This window comes from Aquila chrysaetos, chromosome 10 (assembly GCF_900496995.4).
Source record: "Aquila chrysaetos chrysaetos chromosome 10, bAquChr1.4, whole genome shotgun sequence".
Taxonomy (NCBI): Eukaryota; Metazoa; Chordata; class Aves; order Accipitriformes; family Accipitridae; genus Aquila; species Aquila chrysaetos.
The window spans coordinates 6,078,994-6,102,279 of NC_044013.1; the positions used below are offsets into that span (position 1 = coordinate 6,078,994).

The 23,286-nt window shown below is 41.2% G+C and overlaps 2 protein-coding genes across 8 annotated transcripts in view; one reads left to right on the top strand and one right to left on the bottom strand.

The window, feature by feature from the left end:
- PHC3 (polyhomeotic homolog 3) overlaps positions 1-1,312 on the bottom strand; it is a 39,923-nt gene extending 38,611 nt beyond the window's left edge. Inside the window, exon 1 of one of the 2 annotated variants that reach the window (XM_030028469.2) lies at positions 1,229-1,312. The gene's annotated coding sequence lies outside the window, so the exon portion shown is untranslated. The remainder of the gene's footprint in view (positions 1-1,228) is intronic. The other variant, XM_041127006.1, reaches the window with a different exon arrangement.
- Positions 1,289-23,286, top strand: part of PRKCI (protein kinase C iota) — a 36,604-nt gene continuing 14,606 nt past the window's right edge. For 3 of the 6 annotated variants that reach the window (XR_005933488.1, XM_041127008.1, XM_030028475.2), the window contains exons 1-8: positions 4,767-4,990; positions 12,591-12,712; positions 17,305-17,394; positions 18,721-18,771; positions 19,966-20,051; positions 21,386-21,526; positions 22,376-22,430; positions 23,156-23,214. Coding sequence is in view for 5 of the 6 variants with exons in the window: in XM_041127008.1 (XP_040982942.1) it covers positions 4,875-4,990; positions 12,591-12,712; positions 17,305-17,394; positions 18,721-18,771; positions 19,966-20,051; positions 21,386-21,526; positions 22,376-22,430; positions 23,156-23,214 (720 nt within the window). In the remaining variant the exon portion in view is untranslated. Of the gene's footprint in view, positions 1,386-4,766; positions 4,991-12,590; positions 12,713-16,197; positions 16,271-17,304; positions 17,395-18,720; positions 18,772-19,965; positions 20,052-21,385; positions 21,527-22,375; positions 22,431-23,155; positions 23,215-23,286 lie in introns of those variants that run through there. The other 3 variants (XM_030028476.2, XM_041127009.1, XM_041127010.1) reach the window with 3 other exon arrangements.

The window sequence follows — 23,286 nt, forward strand, 5'->3', positions numbered from 1 at the left end:
GATGTTGCCTGTGAGCAACTTTAACTCAAAAGAACCTCTGTAATGCAAAGTTTTAGAAAACGCACTAAACTCTGACTTTAAACAACCACCACGCATTTAAGCAAGCCCAAAACACAAAGCACAACAGAAAACTAAACTGAAAGTAAGTATTTATTCAAGCAGTAACAGCACGAGACACCATGTAATTTCAAATTACACCACCCATAATGTAAATGTTCAGAAGTTTTGTTCTCTTTATTTTTTTGGTCAAAGCAAATACCTAAAGTAAAGTAAAGAAATACCTAAAATAAAGAAATACCTGCTATTCTATACCAATAACATTAAACTACCTTCACACGGGATACAAGTGTCACTACTTAGAAAGTCTGACTTTTGGTAAATGTCACGGTAATAATGAACACTGCTGACAATCTGCAATCGTAACTGGTATTTGAAAGTAGTTTGAGGTTGGTTTGTTGTTTTGGGTTTGGGGTTTTTTTTTTTACATATACGGTTTATTCTCATTGTTTCCATTCATGACCTCTCCTTACAACTCCAAGGGTACAAACCACTGAAAACACATGAAAATTTCCTCCAAGTCTAACCCCCTACGGGCATTTCTGTACGTGACCGAAGGCTCCGAGATAAATCCTCTCTCTCTCCCTTCGCTCCAACTACAGCACAGGCCAACCTTGCCCAAACCTTGGGGTTCTGTATTCTTGTTAGACAAAAAAACCCCACAAAACAAAAAAGGTGAATGTAAAACTCTGCTCTGTGGAAATACAAACCACGCCACGCGGTCCTCACTTGCCCGCCAACCGGCACGGAGCGACCCAGGAGCCGCGGGGCTGCTCGGCAGGCAGCCGCAGGGCCCCTCGGCGGCCGCGGCCGGCGCTCCCCGCCGCAGGCCGGGCCCGGCGGGCTGACCCGCCGCCCCCTCAGCACCGGGCCGCGGCCTCGCCCAGCCCAACCGCCGCCACAACGGGCAGCCACGTTTCGGCCCAGCGCCCGCCGCCCCCCCGCCACCGCCTCCGGCAGCCCCACAGGCGCCAGCCGCCGCCGGGGAGGGAGGAAAGGTGGGCGGGAGGGGAGGCACTCGCTCCCCGAGCGGGGCCGGCCCGCTGTCAGGGCGCGGGTCCCCGCCTACGCGCCCCGCCCCGCCGCGGCCTGGCCGGGGCCTGCCGCTGCCGCTCCCCCCCTTCTCCTCCTCCTCCTCCTCCTCCTCCGCGCGTCCCGCCGGGAGACTCGCCTCGGACAAGCCGCTCTACTCCGCTTCCGCCATCTTCTCGCCTCCCTCAGGGGGAGGTGCCGCGCAGGCGCGGTGGGCGCCCGCCGGCGCTGGGCACGTGACGGACCCCCCCGCCGCCATGTTGTGGTGGGAGCGCGGCGGCGTCGTCGTCCGTGAGGTACCGAGGCGGGGTCCGGGCTGTCGGCTAAACCGGCCCCGGGGGTTCCCCGCCGAGCCTCTCGGGCGGCTGTCGGATTGCGGTGAAGGTAGCGAGCGGTATCACGTTAACGCAGGAAGGTTGTGGTGGGGAGCTAGCTGCCCAGAGGGGATGAGGGGCCTGGTCTCCCTCAGGGCCCGCAGCGGTGTGCGGTGCTGCGTGTTTAGCTGAGCACGGCAGCAGGGACGGCTGCTTTAATTTTCCTGCGGGAGCGGTGGAGTTGAGCGATATGTTGCTAGGGCGTGTGGCAAGGAAGCTTAACTCATGCTTTGGCTACAGTAGGAAAATGAAGGACGTGATGTGTGCTGTTTTGAGAGTCCTGTTGGGAGGTTAAGGTCAGGGAAATATCTGCTTGTAGTGCTTTTCCACATTGGCTGCTGAAGGACTTCGGTAGCTCCAGCCAGGACACTGGTGGTGAATTTTTAACTTCTCTGAGGACTATGAAACAGAAGAGTCTTTTAGCCCCCTGAACTGAGCTTTTGGTTCCTTCCTACAAAATGTTGGCTCTGAGCCTTTCCCTGCTATGGGGAAGACCACCTCTCCCTCTAAATTAACCATAATCGATCAGAGCTGAATTATGCCGGTAATTCCTGTCTGAAATTAGCAGCTGCTGCATATTACCTGGCATAGATGAGCAAAGCCCAACTTCCACAAAAACAAGTAGCCACTATAGCACGTAGGCCTAATTCAGATCTTACATGGGACACCTCGACAAACTCAGCACCTTGCCCGCTCCTCTTCATGAAATGTCTTCCTGTGAGGAAGAAACATCTTCTGTATCTTAGAATTATGTAACATTATTATGTAGCCTTCAGGTATACTAGTATTTTCAAAGTTGCTTGTGTTCCCAATGATTCAGAAAGAAAGCGGCTCAGTGCAGTGAGAGTTGGGAAGAAAACTGCTACGTTGGACAGGAGTGCTGGTTCATGACACTTTAAATATTTGATAGAGAACCAGTGGTGTGAATGAAAATGGCATTGGTTAAAAACTTGAGAAAGAGCAATAGGAACAAATAGTAAAATGCAGCTCAGCGATACTTCTTTCTGCAGTTAGGTTGCTGTTTCCTTACATAACAGTTTGACCAAGTGATAATTGGACGTGAAGGGGGAAAATAAATTGCCAGTTGTCTAGCAGCTAGTTAGGATAGATAAATACTTTGCGAAGAAAAGAGTCTCAGCAAGCATCTTAACGAAACTCAAAACACCATCCAAGGCGTTGTAGATGAGCTTAAACCGTTGAAGGGTGAAGCAGTAACACTGACCGCAGGTGGACTGCCTGTGACGAGTAGTGACAGTTTACCAGGTCTGAGGATGCCTGGTTTCTATGAAAGCTGACATGATGATTCGGTAAGAGAAAATAGGAATTCTCATAGGTCAAAAAAGAAGGAGGTGTAGAGAAAATGAAGACTTGTGCTGAGATACACTTGGAGATCCAGTAGGAAATAGAAAACATGTTGGAAGTCCTGGTGCAAGATACGGGTGAGTTAAGATACAGTAGCATGCTTCCTGATGTGCAAAAAGGATGTAATACTGTGTGGAAGCTGGGTGGAGCAAATAACTTTCTTCTGAGGGAAAAAACAACCAACCACTGCAGGAAGGTCAGGTAGCATGAAAAAAATTCTGTACTTTGTAACCACGCCTAAGGTAAACAGCAAATAGGGCACCTTAATTTATTTTATCACCAATACGAGAAGGAGCCGGGTGTGTGGATTTGGAAGTGCCGATCTAATGTAGCAGCCTGTAACTGAACATGAAAAGCTGGACTCCACGCTGCTCTAATGCAGACATCCAGACGTGATGCTGACTGGAGCGTGGAGGGGGGCAGTGGGAAAAAGGAATTGCTTTTACTGTAATAGAAGAAAACAAAGGTTCCCTATTTCTTAGGATTGCCAGAAACATCCGTCTTTTCGGGAGGCGTTGGGCAATACAAGTACGTGTTATCAAAGAAGCTGTTGATGTATTGTTAAATAGGCAAAGCAGGAGGGAAATACTAGTTGCAGTGATAAGGTGGCTTACGATTAACAGTTTTAATAAAATACCTTTTATTAACCATCCCCGTTCACCCCCCTTTAGTTAAGAAGCATCCTTCCTGTTTCTTTCTTAAAAAATATCTTAGCCATTTGATATATGGCAATTGAAGCTTCACCTGAGCTGTATACACTGTCTCGCAGGCAGTGCGCATTGCATGGACTCTTTAGAATTCTTACAGAAAGTATTTTAGTCGACAGGAGTTGTAAGAAACGCATTGCCATTGCTTCTGAACAGCTCCAGTTGCCCGTCGGCTCCGCGCCGGCTGCTCAAGACCAGCATGCTACTTTTGCAGCGGTTTTGTGTTAAGATCCTGAATTTTCGGACAAAACTAATGGAGGAGTCGTGGTATGAAACCGGTGGTGGAGGAGCAGAGCCGTGCCCAAAGGCGGGTTTTTCCTGACGTGCAGACGGTGCCGATGGGTTCGGTTCTACGTAACAGCCCAGGTAGAGAGCCTGGTCCACAGGCAGCGCTCCCGGTGCTCACAGGCGGAGCAGCTGCTCTCCACGGAGTACCCCCGCAGGCGTTTCTGGCTCTTTCAGCCTTAAAAAGGAGGCTGAAAAGACGGAGGACGGTCCTGTCTGTACCTAAGCAAAATGACGACTTGTCCTCCTTCGCCCCCTTCCCTGAGCGCAGCTCCGGCAGTGGTGAGGCCCTGCAGCAGGAGCCGCTGCCGAAAGAGCCCAGGCACCTGGGACTCCCCCGGAGGCAGTTCGGCGGACTCGTCCCAGCCGCGGCAGCTGCCCGGTACGCGAGGCGCCGGCGGGCCGCCCGCTGCCGGCCGGCTCTCACTCCCGGCGCTCTCTCCCCGCCGGGCCGGCGCCAGGGCCGCGCTGCCGCCCAAGCGATCCCAGCGTGCCTCGCGGCGGGCCGTACCAAGCGGCGGGGAGAGCGCGGGGAAGGGAAGAGGGGCTATCGGGGCGGCTTCTGGCCCGCCTGACCTGGAGCGGGCCGCTCCGGCGGCTTCGCGACGGGGATCGCGGCTGCCTCCCCCCTTCCGCTTGCGGCGTGGAGCGTTCCGCTCCGCAGGAGTCCCGCGGGGAGAGCCCACGTAGCGCGCGGGGCGGGGGGAGAACACGCGAGGCGTGGCGCCCGCCTTCCCCACAGCGGCGGAGCTGCCGGCCGGCCGCTCCCGGAGCGGCTCCGCCTTCCTGCCGGGGGGGGAAGGGATCCGTGCTCCCCTCCTGCGCCGTCCCGCACGGCTCCGCGCTCTGCCCCTTCCCGGTGCTGTCCCCTCCCCGTCCCCCGTGGTCCCAACCCGCCCCGGGCTGGCGCCGTGAGGAGGGGGTGGGGCCGCGGCGCGCTCGAGGGACGGCGGCGCGGCGCGCTTGAGGCGGCGGCAGCAGCAGCGGCTGCGCGACCCCCGCCGCCTCCCGCTCGCCCGCCGCCGCCGGAGGAGGAGGAGGAGGAGGTGGGGGGGATATGCCGACGCAGCGGGACAGCAGCGGCAACAGCACCATGTCGGCTCCGGGCGGCGGAGGGGGCGGCCTCGGCGGGGACAGCGCCCACCAGGTCCGGGTGAAAGCCTACTACAAGGGGTGAGTGCGGGCGCCGAGGCGCGGGAGGGAGCCTGGGGCACGGGCAGGCGGAGAGGAGGCGGCGGCCGGCGTGAGGAGAGGTTTGAGGCAGCCCGGGGTGGAGCGGAGCGGAGCGGCCGGGCCCGACCCGGCCCGGTGCCGCGGGAGTCTGAAGGAGGCTCTTCGCCGGGGGCTTAGAGCCCGCACGTTTCTGTCAGTGGTCGTTCTTAGGCTGCCGTATTTTAAACGCCGGGTTTTCGGTGTAACGTTAACGTCTCAAGCCGTGGTGTCCATTTACTTGTAGGAGAAAAGAAGAAGGGGGGAAAAAAACCCCAAACACCGGGGGGCTGGTGGGGGGAGCGGTGCCCCCGCGGATCCCCGTCCTCCTGCCGTGTGGCCTTGCCGGTAAACACGGATGTACCCGAGGGGCCTCCCCTGCCCTGCTCACCCTGCTTCCCACGCACCCCCAGGCCCCGGTTGTTTACCTGCCGTCAGTAATAATGCATGTTCCTTCATAACACTTTACTGCGGGACACATGGCAAAATTCGTATTTAAAAAAAAAAAAAAATATGTTCAGGGTCCAGCTTTGGTCCTGGTCTCTGCGTGCTAAGTGGTATTCGGGTCTAAAGGAGGAGGGTATTCGGATGAAAACCTACTTCATCAGTTTTTAGGCTGTTTCCCAGGGCCTGAGTGACTTCTGAGGAGGGAGTCTGCGAATGGTAACTAAGACACATCTACTGTCAGCTACGCTTCTGCTGGGAAAAAAAAATACGCTAGAGGTCTGCACAATGAATATCTGAATGTTTCTGGTCTAATTCAATGGCTCTCCAACAATAACACATAAGGCAGAAGTGTTCTGCTTTGGGTTCATGACCCTCTATTAAATAGTAACAGTTACAGGTCCTAACTTTTAAAAGTTTGAGTGCAAAGGTTGACAGTGGTTCATTGGGCCATTAAGCTTAAGAGGAGGTGATCTAAATAGAAAAAAATGTAGGTTGCATTTTTGGATTAAGAGTGAACACATGATACTCTCGACAGCTTCCTTCTAGTTATCTGTATTAAGTAGAAGAAAAGATTTATGACATTTACAGTATTTACTATCTGGTATCTCTAGCTTTATAATTTTAAGGAGAGGTACAGAAACCTTGCTGAGCATTTGGTATCTGGTACTGTGTTTGACTTCTGCCTTGTGTCTGCTTTGGGGCTTTTCTTGCCAGAAGTCTGTAGGACTACTGTAGAGACTGGCACAATCTGTGGCTTCAAAGGCCGTGTGAAACACTGTCACGGTAACAGTATGTGAAATTCTAAGCTCTTTGTTTTACAGTCTCTTTAATCCACCATTTCTTAAGGACTTGGAGATGCCCCTGGCTATCAGCTGGCAGAAGTGTTCATTTGGTCAGGCAGTGAACTGAAGTAGGAACTGTTCTGGGTTAAACCCATTTATTTTTCTTCTGCTGGGTCAGTTTTAATCTTGATCATTTCCACATGCAATCACATGAGTTCTTGCTTTAGGACAGGGAGGCTATGGTGCAAGAACAGAAAGCTGTTCAGGGTTGTGGGAGTGAGGAAGAAAACTGCTACATTGTACAGGAATGCTGGCTCATGACACTTTAAGTATTAGGTAATAATTTCACAGACACTGGAATGTTTCTTTTTGAGTCTCATCTATTGGCTTTTTATCTGTTAATGCAATTATCAGTTTACTTTTAATAATGACACTGAGTCACGTAGGGTGTTGGTTAACCATTGTGAATATCAACAAACTAACAAGCTGAATGCCTTAGTCATGATTTGTTTCAAGATCTAAACAAATTATTCTCTCCACTTTACTACAGCAGAAGGTCTCATGCCCACTTCTCAGACTAGCACTGTCAAGAAGTGGGTATCAAAGCAAAACACTTTACCTGTACTTACACTGAAAGGAGTTGGAGACTGAGGATCTAAATGCTGATATCAAAGGCAGCATTTTCCCCTTTCATCAAATAAACTGTCTCAAGATTAAAGCTGGATAGAGGATTTAATGGGAAATAGTGTTAATCAGGAAAAGTTAATCTCTCTTAATTTCATTTTAATAGAAGCATTTAAGTGGGTTGTCGAAGTTATCGTGAAAGTCGTGCTGGGAAGGTCTTTTCAACTTCCAGAAGGTGTTTCTGGTTGGAGGAAAAAAAAAAAAAACCCAGCAACTCAGAAGCACAGATTCGTTGTTGAAACAGTTGGGAATCTGATAGGCAGGATAGTCGCCTGGGGCTCGAAGCGCTGCCGCGCTTACCGACCAACCGAGAGAAAAGAGCCGAACCTGAATCCCCAAAACATCCCTTACTCTGGCCAAGAGCCTAATTGCTTTTCTCAGCCAAGAGAAAGACTTCCACGAAGAACACTTTGAAGGGTCTTTGTTTCATTCAACCCTGCCGTGGTAATTCTTTGTCTTAAATTCATGACATATGTAAAACCAGGAAGGAAAATTTTCCTAAGATGAACAGAGATCGTGAGAGTAAGGGGATGGGAATTCCCGCAGACTTGGGAATTAGGGCATTAGGTTGAGTTTATCCAGGTATTTCTTTCTCTCAGGTAAGCCATGCTTATCTTTCTCATAAGGCTGGTTGTTTAAAATGCTGAAAATAGTCTTACCTGTTTTAAAGAGTTGCTGGAATCTGTGCAGTGTGTGTAATAGAGGTTCCTGTGTGAGCTCTTAGGAATTTACTCTTGTTACTTTATCAACAAAATGTATGCAAACATTTGGTGTAATGAAGTGTAGCAGCTTCAAATGTATGGCACTGAACAACATCTGTAATTACAACCATTTCAGCTTTCTGATATTATTAAAAGTTTACCTTTTGTCTTATCTCATTTGATGTAGATGCTTTTTGTCAGTTCAGTACAAGAAGCTATTATTAATAAATGTGGGGGAGGATTGCATTGTAGCAGTAGAGAACAGGTAGGAATAATAAACTGCTTGTGCTCTAGGAATCCTGTAGAATTAATGTTGTTGATTTTAAAAAAGAAACAAAAACAAACAACAAACTTGAAGAACCATTTTTCTGTCATGATTAGAACTGCTCGCTTGCATTCTTTCAGTGCCTGACATAGATTTTGCACTGTTTTAACTGTATAGGCTGTGATGAAGGTTACACTTTTAATATAGTTGAAGGCGTAGGTTACCAATGCTTTGCCCACCTTCGGTTTGATTTGGTTCAAATGAAGACTACTCCTGACAGTCCTCTCATGATACATGTTAAACTTGTTTCTTTTCTTACTTTTAATATGTTTCTGTCAGTGAGGGGGGGGGGGGAGTTTAATTGTAAAATCAACATGTACCTCCATAAATATTTCCAGGAAATTAATTTCTTAAGAATTTTTGAGTTCTCATATCCTTTCATTATATTATTCTTCATCCTGGGCACTTTCTGATCAGTTCTTCAGCTCAATGTCTTTTGTTGTCTGTTGAGGATCAAGCTCTGCATAGGAGAGTGTTCAGCTTAAGAAAGCTTTGTTTTAAGCCTATGAACATATTTTCACCCCTTCTCGCTGTTTCAACATTGATTTAATTTTCCAGAAGAACAGATTGTGGGAGCAGGCAGTTTGAGACCTCATACTTTTACTGGGGAAAGAGATGCTTTAAATGGTTCTGAATGGCAATGCCTACACCTTATGGTACTGAAATGATACTGAAACAGCAGATTTCTCCACGAGTCTTGTACAGGTTAATTTCAGTGAGCTATAATTAGACATTATCAAAAGCCTTAATGACTGACCCAGGTGTGTGATAAATATATGCATATGTAGATAATACGTGATTATGTATCTGTATATTTCCACATACGTAATATGTGATAGCTACATTAGGCTGCAGGTGGAAAAATCCAAAGCAGTAGTCTCTGTTCACACAGTGGATTGTTCTCTCACAGAAGTTTAAGCTCAGAAGTGAAAAATGAGGTATGGATATTGAATTGCATTTAACTGTTGGCATTGGGGTTTTTGTTTGTTTGTTTGTTTGTTTTGGTTGGTTGGTTGTGGGTGGGTTTGTTGGTTTCTTCTGGGTTTTTTTGTTAAAGGATGTTACGACTTGATGATCTGTAAAAGAAAAAGCATGAGAAAAGCTGTTTGATCTCAGGAAAGGTGGGGAAGATAGTGATGAGGTTCATGGTCTTCTAGAGATATTTAAAATCTGTTCTCTAGTGTTTGTGTTTAGATTTACCATTTGCATTTTCTCAGTCTTCCTATGATTCATCTTTCACTGATTCTTACATTTGCAGGGTATTGATTCAGGCAGGCCTTTTATTAGTATGAATAAAATGGTCCTTTATTAATATTTATGGAAGATACAACAGCATTTTAGCTGGAAGTACTTCAGGACAAGTACTGGCTTGTTTATTTGTATGTTTCCTACGCAAGGCCCCTGATTAAGACCTATTATAATAGTACTAAAACTCTAAAAAACCTGGTGGTACCATAGTAAGAGTTAATTGACACATCCAGATGTGGTGGTGCAAAGGATGTGCTTGAATCAGACTTTCTTCTGATTTCCCGTGTGTGTCATGAGGAGACAAATAAGGATGGTATGCCTTAGAATAGCTTTATAACAAACATGCTTATTAAAAGCAGTGCATAAGCTTATCTTCATCAGAAGGAAAGGGCTATTGTCAAGAATTTTTTTCCCACATCTTAGTGAAAGAAGGCATTTTGTATTTTTTCATGCAAGGCAGCAGGCTATGGTCGACATTAACTTTCCTTTGTTCTTTAACTTGGCCTACTAATTTTTGTTTAAAATGCCAAATTTCTTCTCAGTAGAGTTTAACTTTATGTCTTAGCTTGAGTGAATACAGCTTTTTCCTAAGGAAGACATCATCAATGTGGTGTTAGGTGCAAGAAATGTGGAAAACGCCGTGTAATGCAAAGGTGTGGTAACAGAACCACTCTGGAAGTGAGACCTGTCTCAGTGGAAAATATCAGTATCATCAGTATAGTTAAAATGGCAAAATAAAGCTTGTAGGAAGACCTGTAATCTTTCAGTTTCTGTGTTACATAAAGCTGGCATCACATCTCTAGGAAAAGTGTGCTGATGTTGCTTGTGGAACCGTGTTCGTACTTAATATACTTTTTATATATATATATATATATTTTGCTATTAGCTAGGGTTCTCTGAAAGACTGATTAGTGTTTGTTATAACAGAGATACTAAGATCTTCCAAATGTATTTAATAACTGTCTGATACATGTCTTGTTGGAGGTATTAGAGTAGTAATATAGAGAACTTGCTTAAATTCTAAAATAATTAAACTTTCCTTTTATTTGAAGGGCAACTATTTTGCTACTTAAAGGTAGCAACGAGTAGGAAGAAGTTTTTTTTCAATTGGTACCAGCTTTTACTTTATAGATACGGAGGGATTCCTGGGCTGTTCAGTACGTGTTAACATAGTGACTTTTTCTGTTTACTGTAGTACAGATAAATCTATTTTAAGTGGACTTGAATCATCAAATTTGAAAACCTGCTGAACAGATTTTGCTTTTTTTTTTTTTTTTTTTTTTTAAATCTTCAATTTTGGCTAGAGCATCAGTGATTACAGTCTCTTGACATTATGGTCTGTCACCTAACTCTTTTTGCTTGTCTGACAATAGTAGTCATGTAGTCACCTCTTCTTTTAACATACCCCGTTCCATTACTGCCTAGTTCAATCACAAAATAAACTGCAGTAGTTGAAATACTTAACTCTGACTTCTCCGTGCCCTTCAGAACTTAACTTTTTGTTTAAGATAATATTCCAAACTGGATACATCTGCACTAAAATGTGAATAAATGAAGGGATGGTAAACTTTAGCACTACATCAGTGAAGTTGCTAAGTAAGCAGTGCCTTATTTCCTTCCCTGAAAAACAGGAAATACAGGTTGAGACTTTGCCTCCTAATACAGCCTCGTGGGTTTCTCTTTGGTTGATGCCTGCGTGTCTGTAACAGTAATGCACTGTTAAATCTGCCTCAGTTTGTAGAGCCAAGTACTGGCATTGGGTTAACAGTTTGTGCACTTTGAGAGAGGATGCGAAGGGAGACCTTTGTATCAGAGAAAATGCAGTTTGCCTTGTTGGATGGGTGCAATCGGGTGTTTCAAACGAAGCCCAATTTGCCCCAAAGTACTGTTCTGTGTCTAAATACTGGGGTCCAAATATTGTTTTGTCTTGCATTTTGCCTCGTGTGGAAAGAAGAGGAGCAATTCCTCAACCAAATAATGTAGCAGCTTTTTGACTGCTTTATTCAGATTATTGAAGAGGTGTTGTTTCACTGTACTAACCATTTACTGGAGTCTTTCCCTTAACTAAACTAACTCTGATCATGCTCATAAATCCAGAATTAGGCTAGCTGTTCTTCTAGAGTGCTTAGAAATTGCTAGTTCATTTTATTAATGCTGCTGAACTTCCAGGAGCCTCAGGCAAGCATGTTTATCGTGCGTGTTCTCTGCCACTCCTGGAAGTGGTTCAGGTTCAGTGACCACAGTATGTTAAGTCACCTTCTTGATACCACTCTGCCCATGCACAACATGATTTAAAGATGTTTAACTTGCTGCATAGTACACTTCAGTCTGCTAGGTATGTTGATGTGAATTTTGACCAGATACAAACTTTGTCTGTTGCTTCAGTTATTTTTTTCCCCCCACCAAATACTGCTGGTGGCTGGCACCAGCTGAAACAAATCCCAGCTAGCTGAGGTTTTTATGGGAAGATTAGTCTCATAGCTCAAACATTGGGCTTATACAAGATGTTTGAAGAGTAGCGTTGTAAACAGCCTTCCACCTTCCTCTGAACTGTATCTCTGAAATCCTTTGTTTAAAGGAATGCAACCCTGAGTCACCTGTTCCCCTTTAAGGCCCAGCAAATACCAAGACAATGGGTCAGAATTTTATGTTAACATATTTAAAACACCAGGTTAACTAACTTTTAATCTTAATTATAACAAAATACCCATTCTGCATAACAGTAAAGTAGTAAATTTTAATTCTGAGTATATGCCTCTCTGTCAGCCTTCCCCGGCATTGCAGTGAAGTATCACAGGTCTCTCTTTTTTTTTTTTTTTTTTTTTTTTTTTTTTAAAGGTGCTTTCAATATTTGGAACATCCCCCCTAATCCACTATTTAATATTTTTCATTAACTTTTCGTAACATCTACATAATCAAAATTTAGTTGGAGAAGATGTATAGTTCTTAAAACGTTTTGATGTCTAATAACAAAATAACTGTTAAAGAGCAAGGAAAACCAGCAGTATGTTAATAACATCCTTCAAAATTTTTGCAGCATTTCATTCTTCAGTTTCCACTGGTATATTAGATCTCATTTCTGTGTGTGGTTAATATCTGCTGCAACTTACTTCGTAGTTATTTGGGCATTTAACTCTTAATTTTTCTTAAACAGATACTTGGAGGATTAAATGCCAGGTAGTTGGTAATAAAAATCACTTGGAGCCTGACTTTGCTATAGGAAGGGAACTTATGTGTTTTATTTTACTTTAATATTTTTGTAGGGGTCTGCAGCAGGGATGGGTTTTATATTAGTGGTATATGGAAAGTGTTAGAGGTGATGATCAAGTCCTACCTATTACAGTATAGTTTCTCAAATTTATTTTTCTCTTGCTCAGGGACATCATGATAACATATTTTGAACCTTCCATCTCATTTGAGGGACTGTGCAGTGAAGTTCGAGACATGTGCTCCTTTGACAACGAACAGCTTTTCACCATGAAATGGATTGATGAAGAAGGTAAATCAATGCTGATCAATATGTTGCTCAGCTTTCTAGGTTTCCTCTCAGTTTCATCTTTTCCTCTCCCTCTGCCTTTATAAGATACGCTTATAAAACATACTTCATAAGTATATTTTTAGAAATAGTAAATCTGACTGAAAAAATAATGGTTATCTAATGCCTTTGTACTTATATCTTTATGACAAGCTTGTTGTTTCAAACTGCTTAGTGTGGAGCTCTCTTTTTTTTTTTTCTTTTTTTTACCAAATAAAACCTCAGTGACTATAAAAACGTGAATTCAATGTTAGGATTTCTTACGAAAGGAATAGCAAGTATTCCTTTATACTGCTGAAGATGACCATGGTTCCCCTTAAAGCTTTGAAAAGAGTTAAACTAACCTTAAATTATACAAATTACAGTATTTATCTAAAATATTGATACAATTTAATATACAGTTGAGTTGTATGTGTAAAAAAAAAAAAAAAAAAAAAAAATTATGAGTGTTTGTATCAGCTGTTACTTTAGCAACCCAAAGCCTATTAACACGTAGATACTAATGAAACTTTTTCTAAATGTTAAAAGAGTCATTACTTGTCTGAATGATGTATAGTAACTTTTCACCAAAGTGCAGTAACAACCTTGGCTGAGAACTCTTGTCATCTCTAGCGCTTAACATTATCCATGTTAAAAGTTTACCTCGGATGAAAAAAAAGTTCAGAGTCTGTTCTCCCTTCTCCTTAGTAGATGTAGTCCAGTTGAGCTATATGTATACATTAGTAATTTTTTGAAAAGATTATCTGTAGTTCCTATTTTCTTTGTGGAATTGGTGTATTCTGCACATAGGTTTTGAGCTACACCAAAGAGACATCTGAATTATGAAATTGCCGTTGAGTTACTATAGCATACGAAGTACTTGTTGCAATACATAAAAGGCCCTAATATGCAGTGATTTCTTGGCAGTGGTTAGTATTTGTATGCAGTGATCAGCATAAATGGTGCTTATAGAACTGTTTCCTCCCCTTGTCACAGCTTTCCCATTCAAAATTGGGTGAATGCCAGTTTATTCAGAGTTTAAAGCTAAACATGGACCAAGGCTGATTTTTGGAAGTGCTATATGGCCAGGTGTGGTGAAGATTATGTGGTTTTGGGAATCTGAGTGGGTTTTCTTTCTTTTTTCTTTTTTTTTTGCTTGTTTGTTTGTTTGTTTGTTTCCTCTCATCATTCCAAAGTTATTTATATCGGGCAGATGCAGTAAAGAAAAATGAACAACGGTTATGACTGAACTGTGCAGCGGTGCTATGTGAATTGAACATTTACTTCATAGTGAGCTGGCTGTTTTGTTTTATCTTGAGGAAGATAGACTTCCCACTGAAGAGGAAGAGTGCAGTGTCAGTCATAGTAAGAAGTACATACATTTTTTAATAAAACATTTGCAGAAAAATTTGTGCAGATTCAATAGTTTAGTTGAAGCAACAGTTTGTTCTGTCTCAATTTCTGCTGTTTAATTAGAGATAGGCTAGAAAAAAAAGGAATGCTGCAGTTTGACTAAATTATTTTCATGTATTCACATAGGATTTAATTTTCACAAGCAATCTGTCTTTGCTTTAATCATTGACTTCCAGTTTAATGTCAGTGGAGAAAAAGTTAATCTGGTGATGAGGAGTGTGTTTAAAAAAAAAATCCCCCCGTCTTTATTATGAGTAATTCTTGCATCTACAGTGGCTTCTTGCCAAGACCCTGCCTCCTCTCTTCTTCTCCCTCCACCACTCTTTAGTGTTTTCAATTGATATTCTTTCTTGAAATTCATAATTTGCTTTCTTGGAAAATTGCTGCATCGCATCCTCTTCACTAAAACTGAAGTTAACTCTTTAATAGTAGCATGAGGAAATGTGTGTACTTTGGACTGGTATTTGTTATACTACTACCCATGCTTCTTGCAGTGTAAGACACCTAGATGGTGTCTAGGCCATCTCTTCACTACTTCCTCACTAAACTGCTTGATCAGATCTGTTGCTAAACTGGATTTACCTAGTCACTAAGGTTTTTACTTGTCATATACTAAATGTCTTTTTAGCCTTTGCAAGATGCAGTGTCGTGTATAACTACTTCTCTTTCATAGAGGTAATGGCACACAAAGGCAGACCTAGTTTAGTTGAGTGGGATCGCTTAAAAAAATGCTCAGATGCAACTGGAAAATAGAATGAGCTTGATTTGATTTTAGACAAATTTTTATTTTGTTTGTATGTGGTCAGTTTGTCTTACCTCTGTCTTCTGAAACATGCTGTAGGATGGACACTAGCCTTATGTTTGTGTTCAGTCTGTTGTTCCTTGCTATATAACTCAAAAGTAAATATTTTCCTATGACACTTATCCCAGCTGTCTTTGGCTGCAAAATTCGTACTACTCTGAACTTGTTGAAAGAGTATGTCTGTAAGCCTTCTGTTCCAAGTTTGAAGCACGGTGTATGGTCTTGAAAGCCTCCTTTTCTTCTGCCAAAAGGAAACACAAAACTGTTTGCACAGGTGTCAGAAACAAATGAAGAAAAACTGGTTTGTTGATTCTCATAGTGAGTCTGAATAAATATAGTTGTTCCTTCTCCTCCCTCCGTGCTCTGCACTGCATAAGTTTGTGCAGTGGGTAGGCAGTTTGATGTCCAGATAGGCTAATTGGAGCGGGGAGGTGGTATGATGAAAAATGATTACCACTGGCTTCGGAGACTTGTTTTGAGGATTATGACGTGCAGAAAAGAATAAAGACAGAATGCTGCAGATGGACAGTGTACATTTATTACTAATATTTTAGCAGTAGAAAAGAATGGATACATTAGAAACAAAACAAATTAACTGGAAAAACTTTTGTAGGGTGAGTTTTAAATATTCCCCTGGCTGCTAGATGCGTGGTTCTACTGAAAAGCCTTAGCAACGCCTGTATTAATTTTGATATCTTGTAGTACAAACCAAAAAGAGAATAGTTAATAGGCTGTTGCTAGTTAACTTTCAAACCATGGTATTGACCAAAGACTCAAAGCAGTAAAACTTTCAGACTGGGTCCAGTTAGGCTAAGACAGAAATTGTTCTGCCTTCCTTCAGTTCAGTTACCCACAACTAGTTTACCACTTAAGGGTGTGAAAAGTAGTATTTCTGTTAAGAATTGGAAATGTTATATGACGGTAGAGTTGCTGTAGGGGATTTTGGCTAGAAAGAAGCTTGTTCTGCTTACATGCTGGAGTATAAGCAGGCGGAGATAAATCCCATGTTCTCACACAGAACATCTTGTGTAGGTGGAAGGGAAAAAAAAAGTTTAATAACCAGAAGTATTTTCTTTCTTTGGGGTGGTGATGATTCAGATTCAACAGTGCTTTAAAAATTTTTTGGTTGTTTTATTATTTTGAACAAGGTTTCTTCTTTTAGGGGGATTTTTTTTTTTATAATGTTACTAATCTGCATCAGACACTGAAGAAAACGTTTTGTTGCATGGCTGTTCTTTTCAGTCTTTATAGCAGTTTCCAAACGCTGGCAGATACAGAAGATCAGTTAAAATGTCAGATGAAGCCTTCAGATGAATCTTGAGAAGCAGGTAAAGTGCAGGCTGTGTGTCCAAAGAAGTATGAACCAAGGCTAGAATTTAAGGTCCTTCTTACTCCTGATCCTGAATACAGCAGATCTCTAGCTTGATCTCCTTTGATCCTCACCCACCCCTGTGCCTAGGTTTTAAACCTACCATATGCCAAAATTGCCCTGATGTAATTAAGTGTTGTTTAGTGATTCTGAAATACCTTTGTGGATGCACGTTATTTTTTTTAGAAACATAATGTAAATATCTACAGAGACCTTAGTCAGTCCTAAACTGTTACTTCTGAAGCACAAATTTGTTAAAGCAATCCAACGCAGTCTTGTCAGAGAAACTTGAAAGTACATGCCAAATGCTTGTGTGATAATCTGCTCCATCTCAAATGGTTAACAAAAGCTGCAATTGTTTTATAAAAGAGGAAAAAAAAAAAACCCCAAAACCAACCAACCAACACTTTTTTCCTGCCTTGGTGCCCTTTCTTTAAGGGACTTTACTTCAAATAGTCCTGTGAGTGTGAAAGTAGTAGTTAAAAATCAGAAAAATGGGGTGTTTTCACTTAGGTTATATGATTTGTCCAATGTCTTGATTGAGGGAAGACTAGAGGTCTAACTGGTTTTGCACTTCCTGGTTAAAGTCTTGGCAATGTTGAAGCAGCTGTGAAAATAGAATTGACTCAGTTCTAATTAAAAATCCATGAAATAAAAAGTAATCTTAAAATGATTTTAGGTGCAGGAAGATAACCTGCACCTCCTGTACTGAAGTGATGTGTAACTATGCTTGTAGCAGACCAAACCAATGGTGTTTTGTGGTTGTGGTCTGCTTGCCTCTTAGGAATATCTCATATTTCTATTTTCGCTGAAAGCATTCAATATGACTGTATTTTCAAATGTACTCTCTGAACAGCATTAAAAATAAATACTACCACACTTGAGAATATTGTTCTCTTTTGCTACATTAATTATCTCAGAACCAACTGTGAGGGAACTGTTGAATGGTACAGAACTAATTGGATTGATTTTTATATTGTTCTCTTTCTACAGGAGATCCATGTACAGTTTCTTCTCAGCTGGAGTTAGAAGAGGCCTTTCGGTTGTATGAACTAAACAAGGATTCAGAGCTTCTAATTCATGGTATGGTGAAATTTATTATATTACTTCTTGTGTTTGTACCTGTGAATAAGTAGAATTTTTACCTTGCATCATCTGTGTCTTTTGCACAGACTCCTCAAAGCCTGTTGTGGCATTCTGTCAAAAGAATGCTGAAGACCATGCACCATGCTTTTTAGCTGTCAGCACTTTGTCAATGTTCTTCATTAAATTAAGGGAGGGAAAAATATTTTGCTGTTAGTTTATTAATGAAGGATGGCCCCTGTCTCTCATTCATTCATCCCAAGTGCCTTCATACGCTTGCTGGCAACGAATGGTAGAAGATATATAGTACAGTGTCCTACAGTTTGTTATGGATAAGTGCTTTAGAGCAGCACCTATATTAGGAGAAAAAGTTGATGAGCTCCATTTGTGATGCCAGATTAGTCAAAAGTTTGACTTTTCTAAAATTAAGTACTTTAGACTGGTTTTGAACCTAACAATATCGTGCCCATTTGATATGTAATTGTTCAGTTTTTATTTTTCAGGGTTATATGCCTATTTTTGTAGCTTCTGCAGTATATTTTTCTTACTGTTTCTAACTTTTTACAAGTGGAAGATAGATTTCCATTTAACAGAGTTTATAGCAGAAAAGCAGGGGATCATCATAAAGAGTGTTAGTGGGTGTGTTACACTACAGCATCTTAACATGATCCTTCTCTAAAAGCATGCAAAAAAATATAGTTCACTATTAGCTCATTTGGAAGGAAGAGACAGTTTTTCAGCTTCCCACGAAGACTTTTAAAAAGTAGAAGAACAACATAATCTATTTCTGTATATATTTCACTGTTTCAGTATATATTACTTCAGTATGCTTTTTGATCTGCCCTTTCTCCATTTATTTCTGTGTTTGATAAGCTTCTGATTAAACCAGCACCAGGGTGCTCTCTTCCAGACAGTTACTGAAGCCAAATAAACTGAAAAAAAATGGCTAATGTAGACAAGATCATATGTAGCTGTTAGGACACTGTAATATAATGCGTTTATAGTCAAGACTTCCAAATACTGACTGTGATGATTGGTCACATGGGGAAACCAGAATCATTACTTTTTTCTAGTTACTTTCTTTAGGCAATAACTTGGTTTATTCTGCCTTTTGCTCATATTTCTCATGTATATCACTGTTACGTCCAGCAAAAGGGTTTTGTGGCAGCTTTGCAGCTCACCTGCTCTTGCACAAGGTTTTGTTAAAATGCAGTCTGTGCTGTCTTCCGGAATGGTTGAATGCCTTTCAGAAGTGTTGTATTTAACCCAAAGATTTATCTTCTGTCTGACATAAAAATTAATCAGAAGTTTATGTCTTTCTTGCAGTATTTCCTTGTGTACCAGAACGGCCTGGCATGCCTTGTCCAGGAGAAGATAGTAAGTAGGCATTTTTAGTTAAGTAGTACAGAAAAATAAAGAGTTCAGATTTCCTGTTTTAGAAGATTTTGATATTCTATGGTTTGGCATCCTACACTTATGAATATTCATAATGCAAATCTCTAAAAATTAAATATTTAAAAGGAATAGAAAGTCTTGCTAAACTGAAATGTTATTTGTCATTTCTGAGTCATTGTTAATAAGCATTTCACATTCCTGTTAACTATCCACGTCACTCTGCTTTCCTTGCTTTTGCCTCTTCTATCGTGACAGTTTTTTATCCTATTCTTGTCTTTTTGGTAGTTGCCAGATCACTGGCTGGCTAATGTGAACAAAGACTTGTAAACAATGGTAATGACTTGTTTTATCACTATTTAGAGATCTGTGGTTAATTAATTTTAAATTGATGTTTAGGTACTGTCAGGAGTATTCTCCGAAACCCTCTAAGTTACGTTAGCTAATATACTAGACATTAAAGAGGTAATTTTCCCTCTGTCTTAAAGTTTTATAAAAGAGCATGTGTATGTTATGTACACACATCTGTCAGCTTGACACCCATGTCTCTGACAGATGTAAATGTGCATGCTTAAAAGTTAAGTTTGGCAGTTTGGATAATGCTGCTTTTCTGAAAAAATGAGGTTGTGGACTGAATCAGAAATAAATTTGCAACTCAGCGTAGTTTTCAATATTCTAGTTTTCAATTTTCATTCCTGATGCGCCTCTAGTAGTAAAAAATAAAATTTAAAACAAACAAACAAACAAACACTGGCAGCTGTGGATCTAAAACACTGGAGGATTTGTGCAAGCAATCTTATAAATCAGGGCATACTCCTGAAATTCACCTTCTTTTCTCCTTCCCCTTCCCCACAGCTCCTCCCCAAATTTAGGTAAGGTAGGTGCATACTTTGCACACGAGTGTTTGTGGTGTTTGGGCAGTTTTCCTACTCTTGACTCATTGTTCTTTTAACTTGGGAAAAGCAGAATTAACTTTGAGTTGATTGGGATATTCTACTTCAAATTTTCATCAAAACTTAAAAAAATGGAAAAGATACTCAGAACATTACTCTGCGTTTCTGTAAGGTGCAGGAGTGAAACTTTACTCTGCAAATCACTCTACACAGAAACGTTCATGAGAAGATGTTATAGTTCTGTGTTTGTATTTTTATGGATATAATCATATGTTTTTCCTCTTAGAATCCATTTATCGCCGAGGCGCCCGCCGGTGGCGAAAGCTCTATTGTGCAAATGGTCACACTTTCCAAGCCAAACGATTTAACAGGGTGAGACTTTTGTTGGGTACTTAAAATCATGGTACAGGGATGTCTTACTTTAGTAATTACTAATGTCACTGCCTTGAAAAATTATAAGGTGGTTTTATTCTCATTTTTGTTGTTTGTCTATGGTATGGAGACTTGGTAACCCTGTAGTTTCAGGAAACTTAATCATTATCAAATTATCAGGAACTTGAAGAAAAAAAATTGGTTGCAGTTCACTTGACATATACTCTGAAACAATGATAGCAATTATAGAAATGCTCTCGTGTTCCCTTAAAATCTTCCTGGAGGGCAAACTTGAACACTGGCATTAGATGACTATAAGCTCAAAGTAAATTTTCAATTCTTTAAGTTCTGGGAGTAAAAAGGTCTGAACTTGCTTATGCACAGACTTTTCTTTCATGACTTTTAAACAAAAACCCGAGATGTTTCTCCGAACAGCCTGCTTATGATGGCATGTAAGCAACTGAAAATAACAAAACGTTTGTAATATTTTCAAGAAGCAATGGTCAAATATAATTAGCTAGGGCCCAAGAAGGCTATCTGCTGTATTTAGAAAAAGCAACAGCAAAAACCAAACCCAAAACATTTGAATAAGCCAGGTTCCTTGACAGCTTCAATAATCTTTCCTTCTTTTCTAAACTTAGTGTATTGTGTGCTTAATGCTTGAGATTGTCTCCACTAAACTTCATCTTAAGCATCCTTCATATCTAACTTCTGCCTTTTTTTTTTTTTTTGACCTCTTCCTGGTCAAAGGCTGTCAAGGCACCATAATTTAATCACTTTCCGCTCTTGCGTTCGTAGGCACCCTGTTTTCATGGATCTTTTGAGTTGTTTTGTGAATGTCCTTCAGTGAGTGGAGATCTTCCCATTTCCTGTTGTCTGGTGGTTTAATGTGTTGAAGCTTTTGCTCTCCTGCCTTCCTCTGTACAAGTGTGAGGACTCATCTACACAGAGAGATGGCAAGACACATAGCAAATTAGCTTGGTCATAGCAGCCTGATGATTCAGCTGCAGTGCTTTTGACCTGGAGTTGGCTCATGCCTCTCTGGGTCTGTGTGCAGTGGAAGAGGCTGGCTGTGCCTGTACCTTTCCGTGTAGATGCACACCTGCTGTACAGCAGTTGCTGCTTATTGTTCAGTTGTAATTTTTGAGCTCCTCTGTATTTTATCTGCCTGTTTGCTCTTAAAGTTTTCAGATAGAGACTCTTGGTATAGTGGCAAGTTCGGTAGGGATCTCTCTGATCTCTTATCCTATGTTTTTTATTAATGAAAATGTGGCTGAATAGTTTTTATTGTTTAGTTTTGCTCTTTAATCGGTTTTGTTGATTTGTCATTCTAGAGAGCTCATTGTGCCATTTGCACTGACCGAATATGGGGCCTGGGTCGCCAGGGATATAAATGCATCAATTGCAAACTCCTTGTTCACAAGAAGTGTCACAAACTTGTCAGTATTGAATGTGGCCGTCACACACTACAACCAGTAAGTAAAACTTACCCAAAAAGTTGTCTTGAAAAAACAACAACCAACCAATCATATACCACCCCCATTTTATACTAATGGTTTTCAAACTACAGTCTGCAAATAATCACAGTAGATGAAACATCATTCTTTATGGTTACTGTGACACTTTGCAAGAAAGTTTGGGATTCACTCAGTAGAATGGCAATTTACTGGCAAGGCAGGAGCCATTTTTTCCTGTGTCAAATATAAATGTACAAGTGATATTTATCTCATCCTTCACTATGTTGTTACATAGTGCATATATATACACACACGCTATTTTACGTCTTCAAAGTGAAGTACAGGTAAAATAAATTCTCTAAGTATCTGTTAGATTATTAGACTATTTCCCATTTTACAGAAAAGGAACATGAAGTACAGAAGTTTTGACTTTTCTCACAAGAAATTCAATCATCTTTAGTTCTTAAGTCCCCAGAAAAATTTAGATGATTACTCCTCCTGGTTTGATATTAAAAGCAGACAGCTACAAGTCTACATTTTGTGAATTCATTTGACTAATATATGTACTGCTGAAGTACGTGAGCTGTTCTGTCTCATTTCTCATCTGCTGTACTTCTTTTCTTGTTGTACTAAGTTGTCAGTTCAACAGCTTCTGGAAGCGTGTCATAACTTCTGGAAAATAGGTAAAATAAAGACTGCAGTGGTTTCTTTTATTGTGTATGGATTAGAGCAGTAACTATGTTGACTGATCAAGTTAAAAAGTAGCTAGATTATATTCCTGAGGGATCATTTATTTCCTTTATTGTCTCTAAAATAATGTCTCTCACACTTGGACAGTCTGTTAAAATATCCTGTGCCTATTTGCAGGAACCAATAATGCCTATGGATCCATCATCAGTGCATCCAGATAATGTAGAATCAGGTCAGATCAATAATTTTTCTCTTTAAATAACTGTAAGTTGCTGAAGCATGAACGTTGGGTTTTAAAATGAAAGGGAGTAACTTTAAGTAAAATTATTTTAAAAACCCTTCTTTACTTTTTTTCCATAGAACAAGAAAAATAAGACAGCTTCTTAATGCTAAGGGGGGTATAAATATAAAAATTCCTCAGTTTTCCATATCTTACCAGTTTAAGAAACTTGGCTAAAAAGGAAGAATTTAGGCTGTCAGTTACATTTTTCCATCAGTAAGCTGTGTACTTTAAATGCCCTGATCAAACAAACAAACAAACCTTAACAGAATTAGCAGGGTTTCTACTGGATGGGTAGCCAAAGAAGTTCATTCTTGTAGCAGTCAGAGTGATGGTCCTAACATTTGAATTTGAATGTAGACAACGATCAGGTTAAATACCAAACAAACCAGTGCTCTGCACAAGATTCTCTGAGTGTGGAGTCAAGATTAATCTGAAGAGATCTGCAAATATAATTACAGTGTTTTACATTGGCCATAACTGATTATTAATGCAGTATTGCAAAAGAATGATTCTGATGGTTTAAAAAAAACAACCACCAAACCCAACAGCTTTGAATGCTTACAACAGATGCATTTAAATTGTGTATCTCTCTGAGCTCTTGTGTGTGGAAATTTTAAAACAAAAGAAAATACTGTTGTATAGCATCGGTCTAATAATTTTTCTTGCACCTCTAGTGATTCCATACAATCCCTCAAGTCATGAGAGCTTGGACCATGTTGGTGAAGAAAAAGAGGTAAAGTATCGTAACCACGCTAACTGTATTCACAGATCTTAAATCTTGAAATGGAGAGAGACAAAGGGTTTT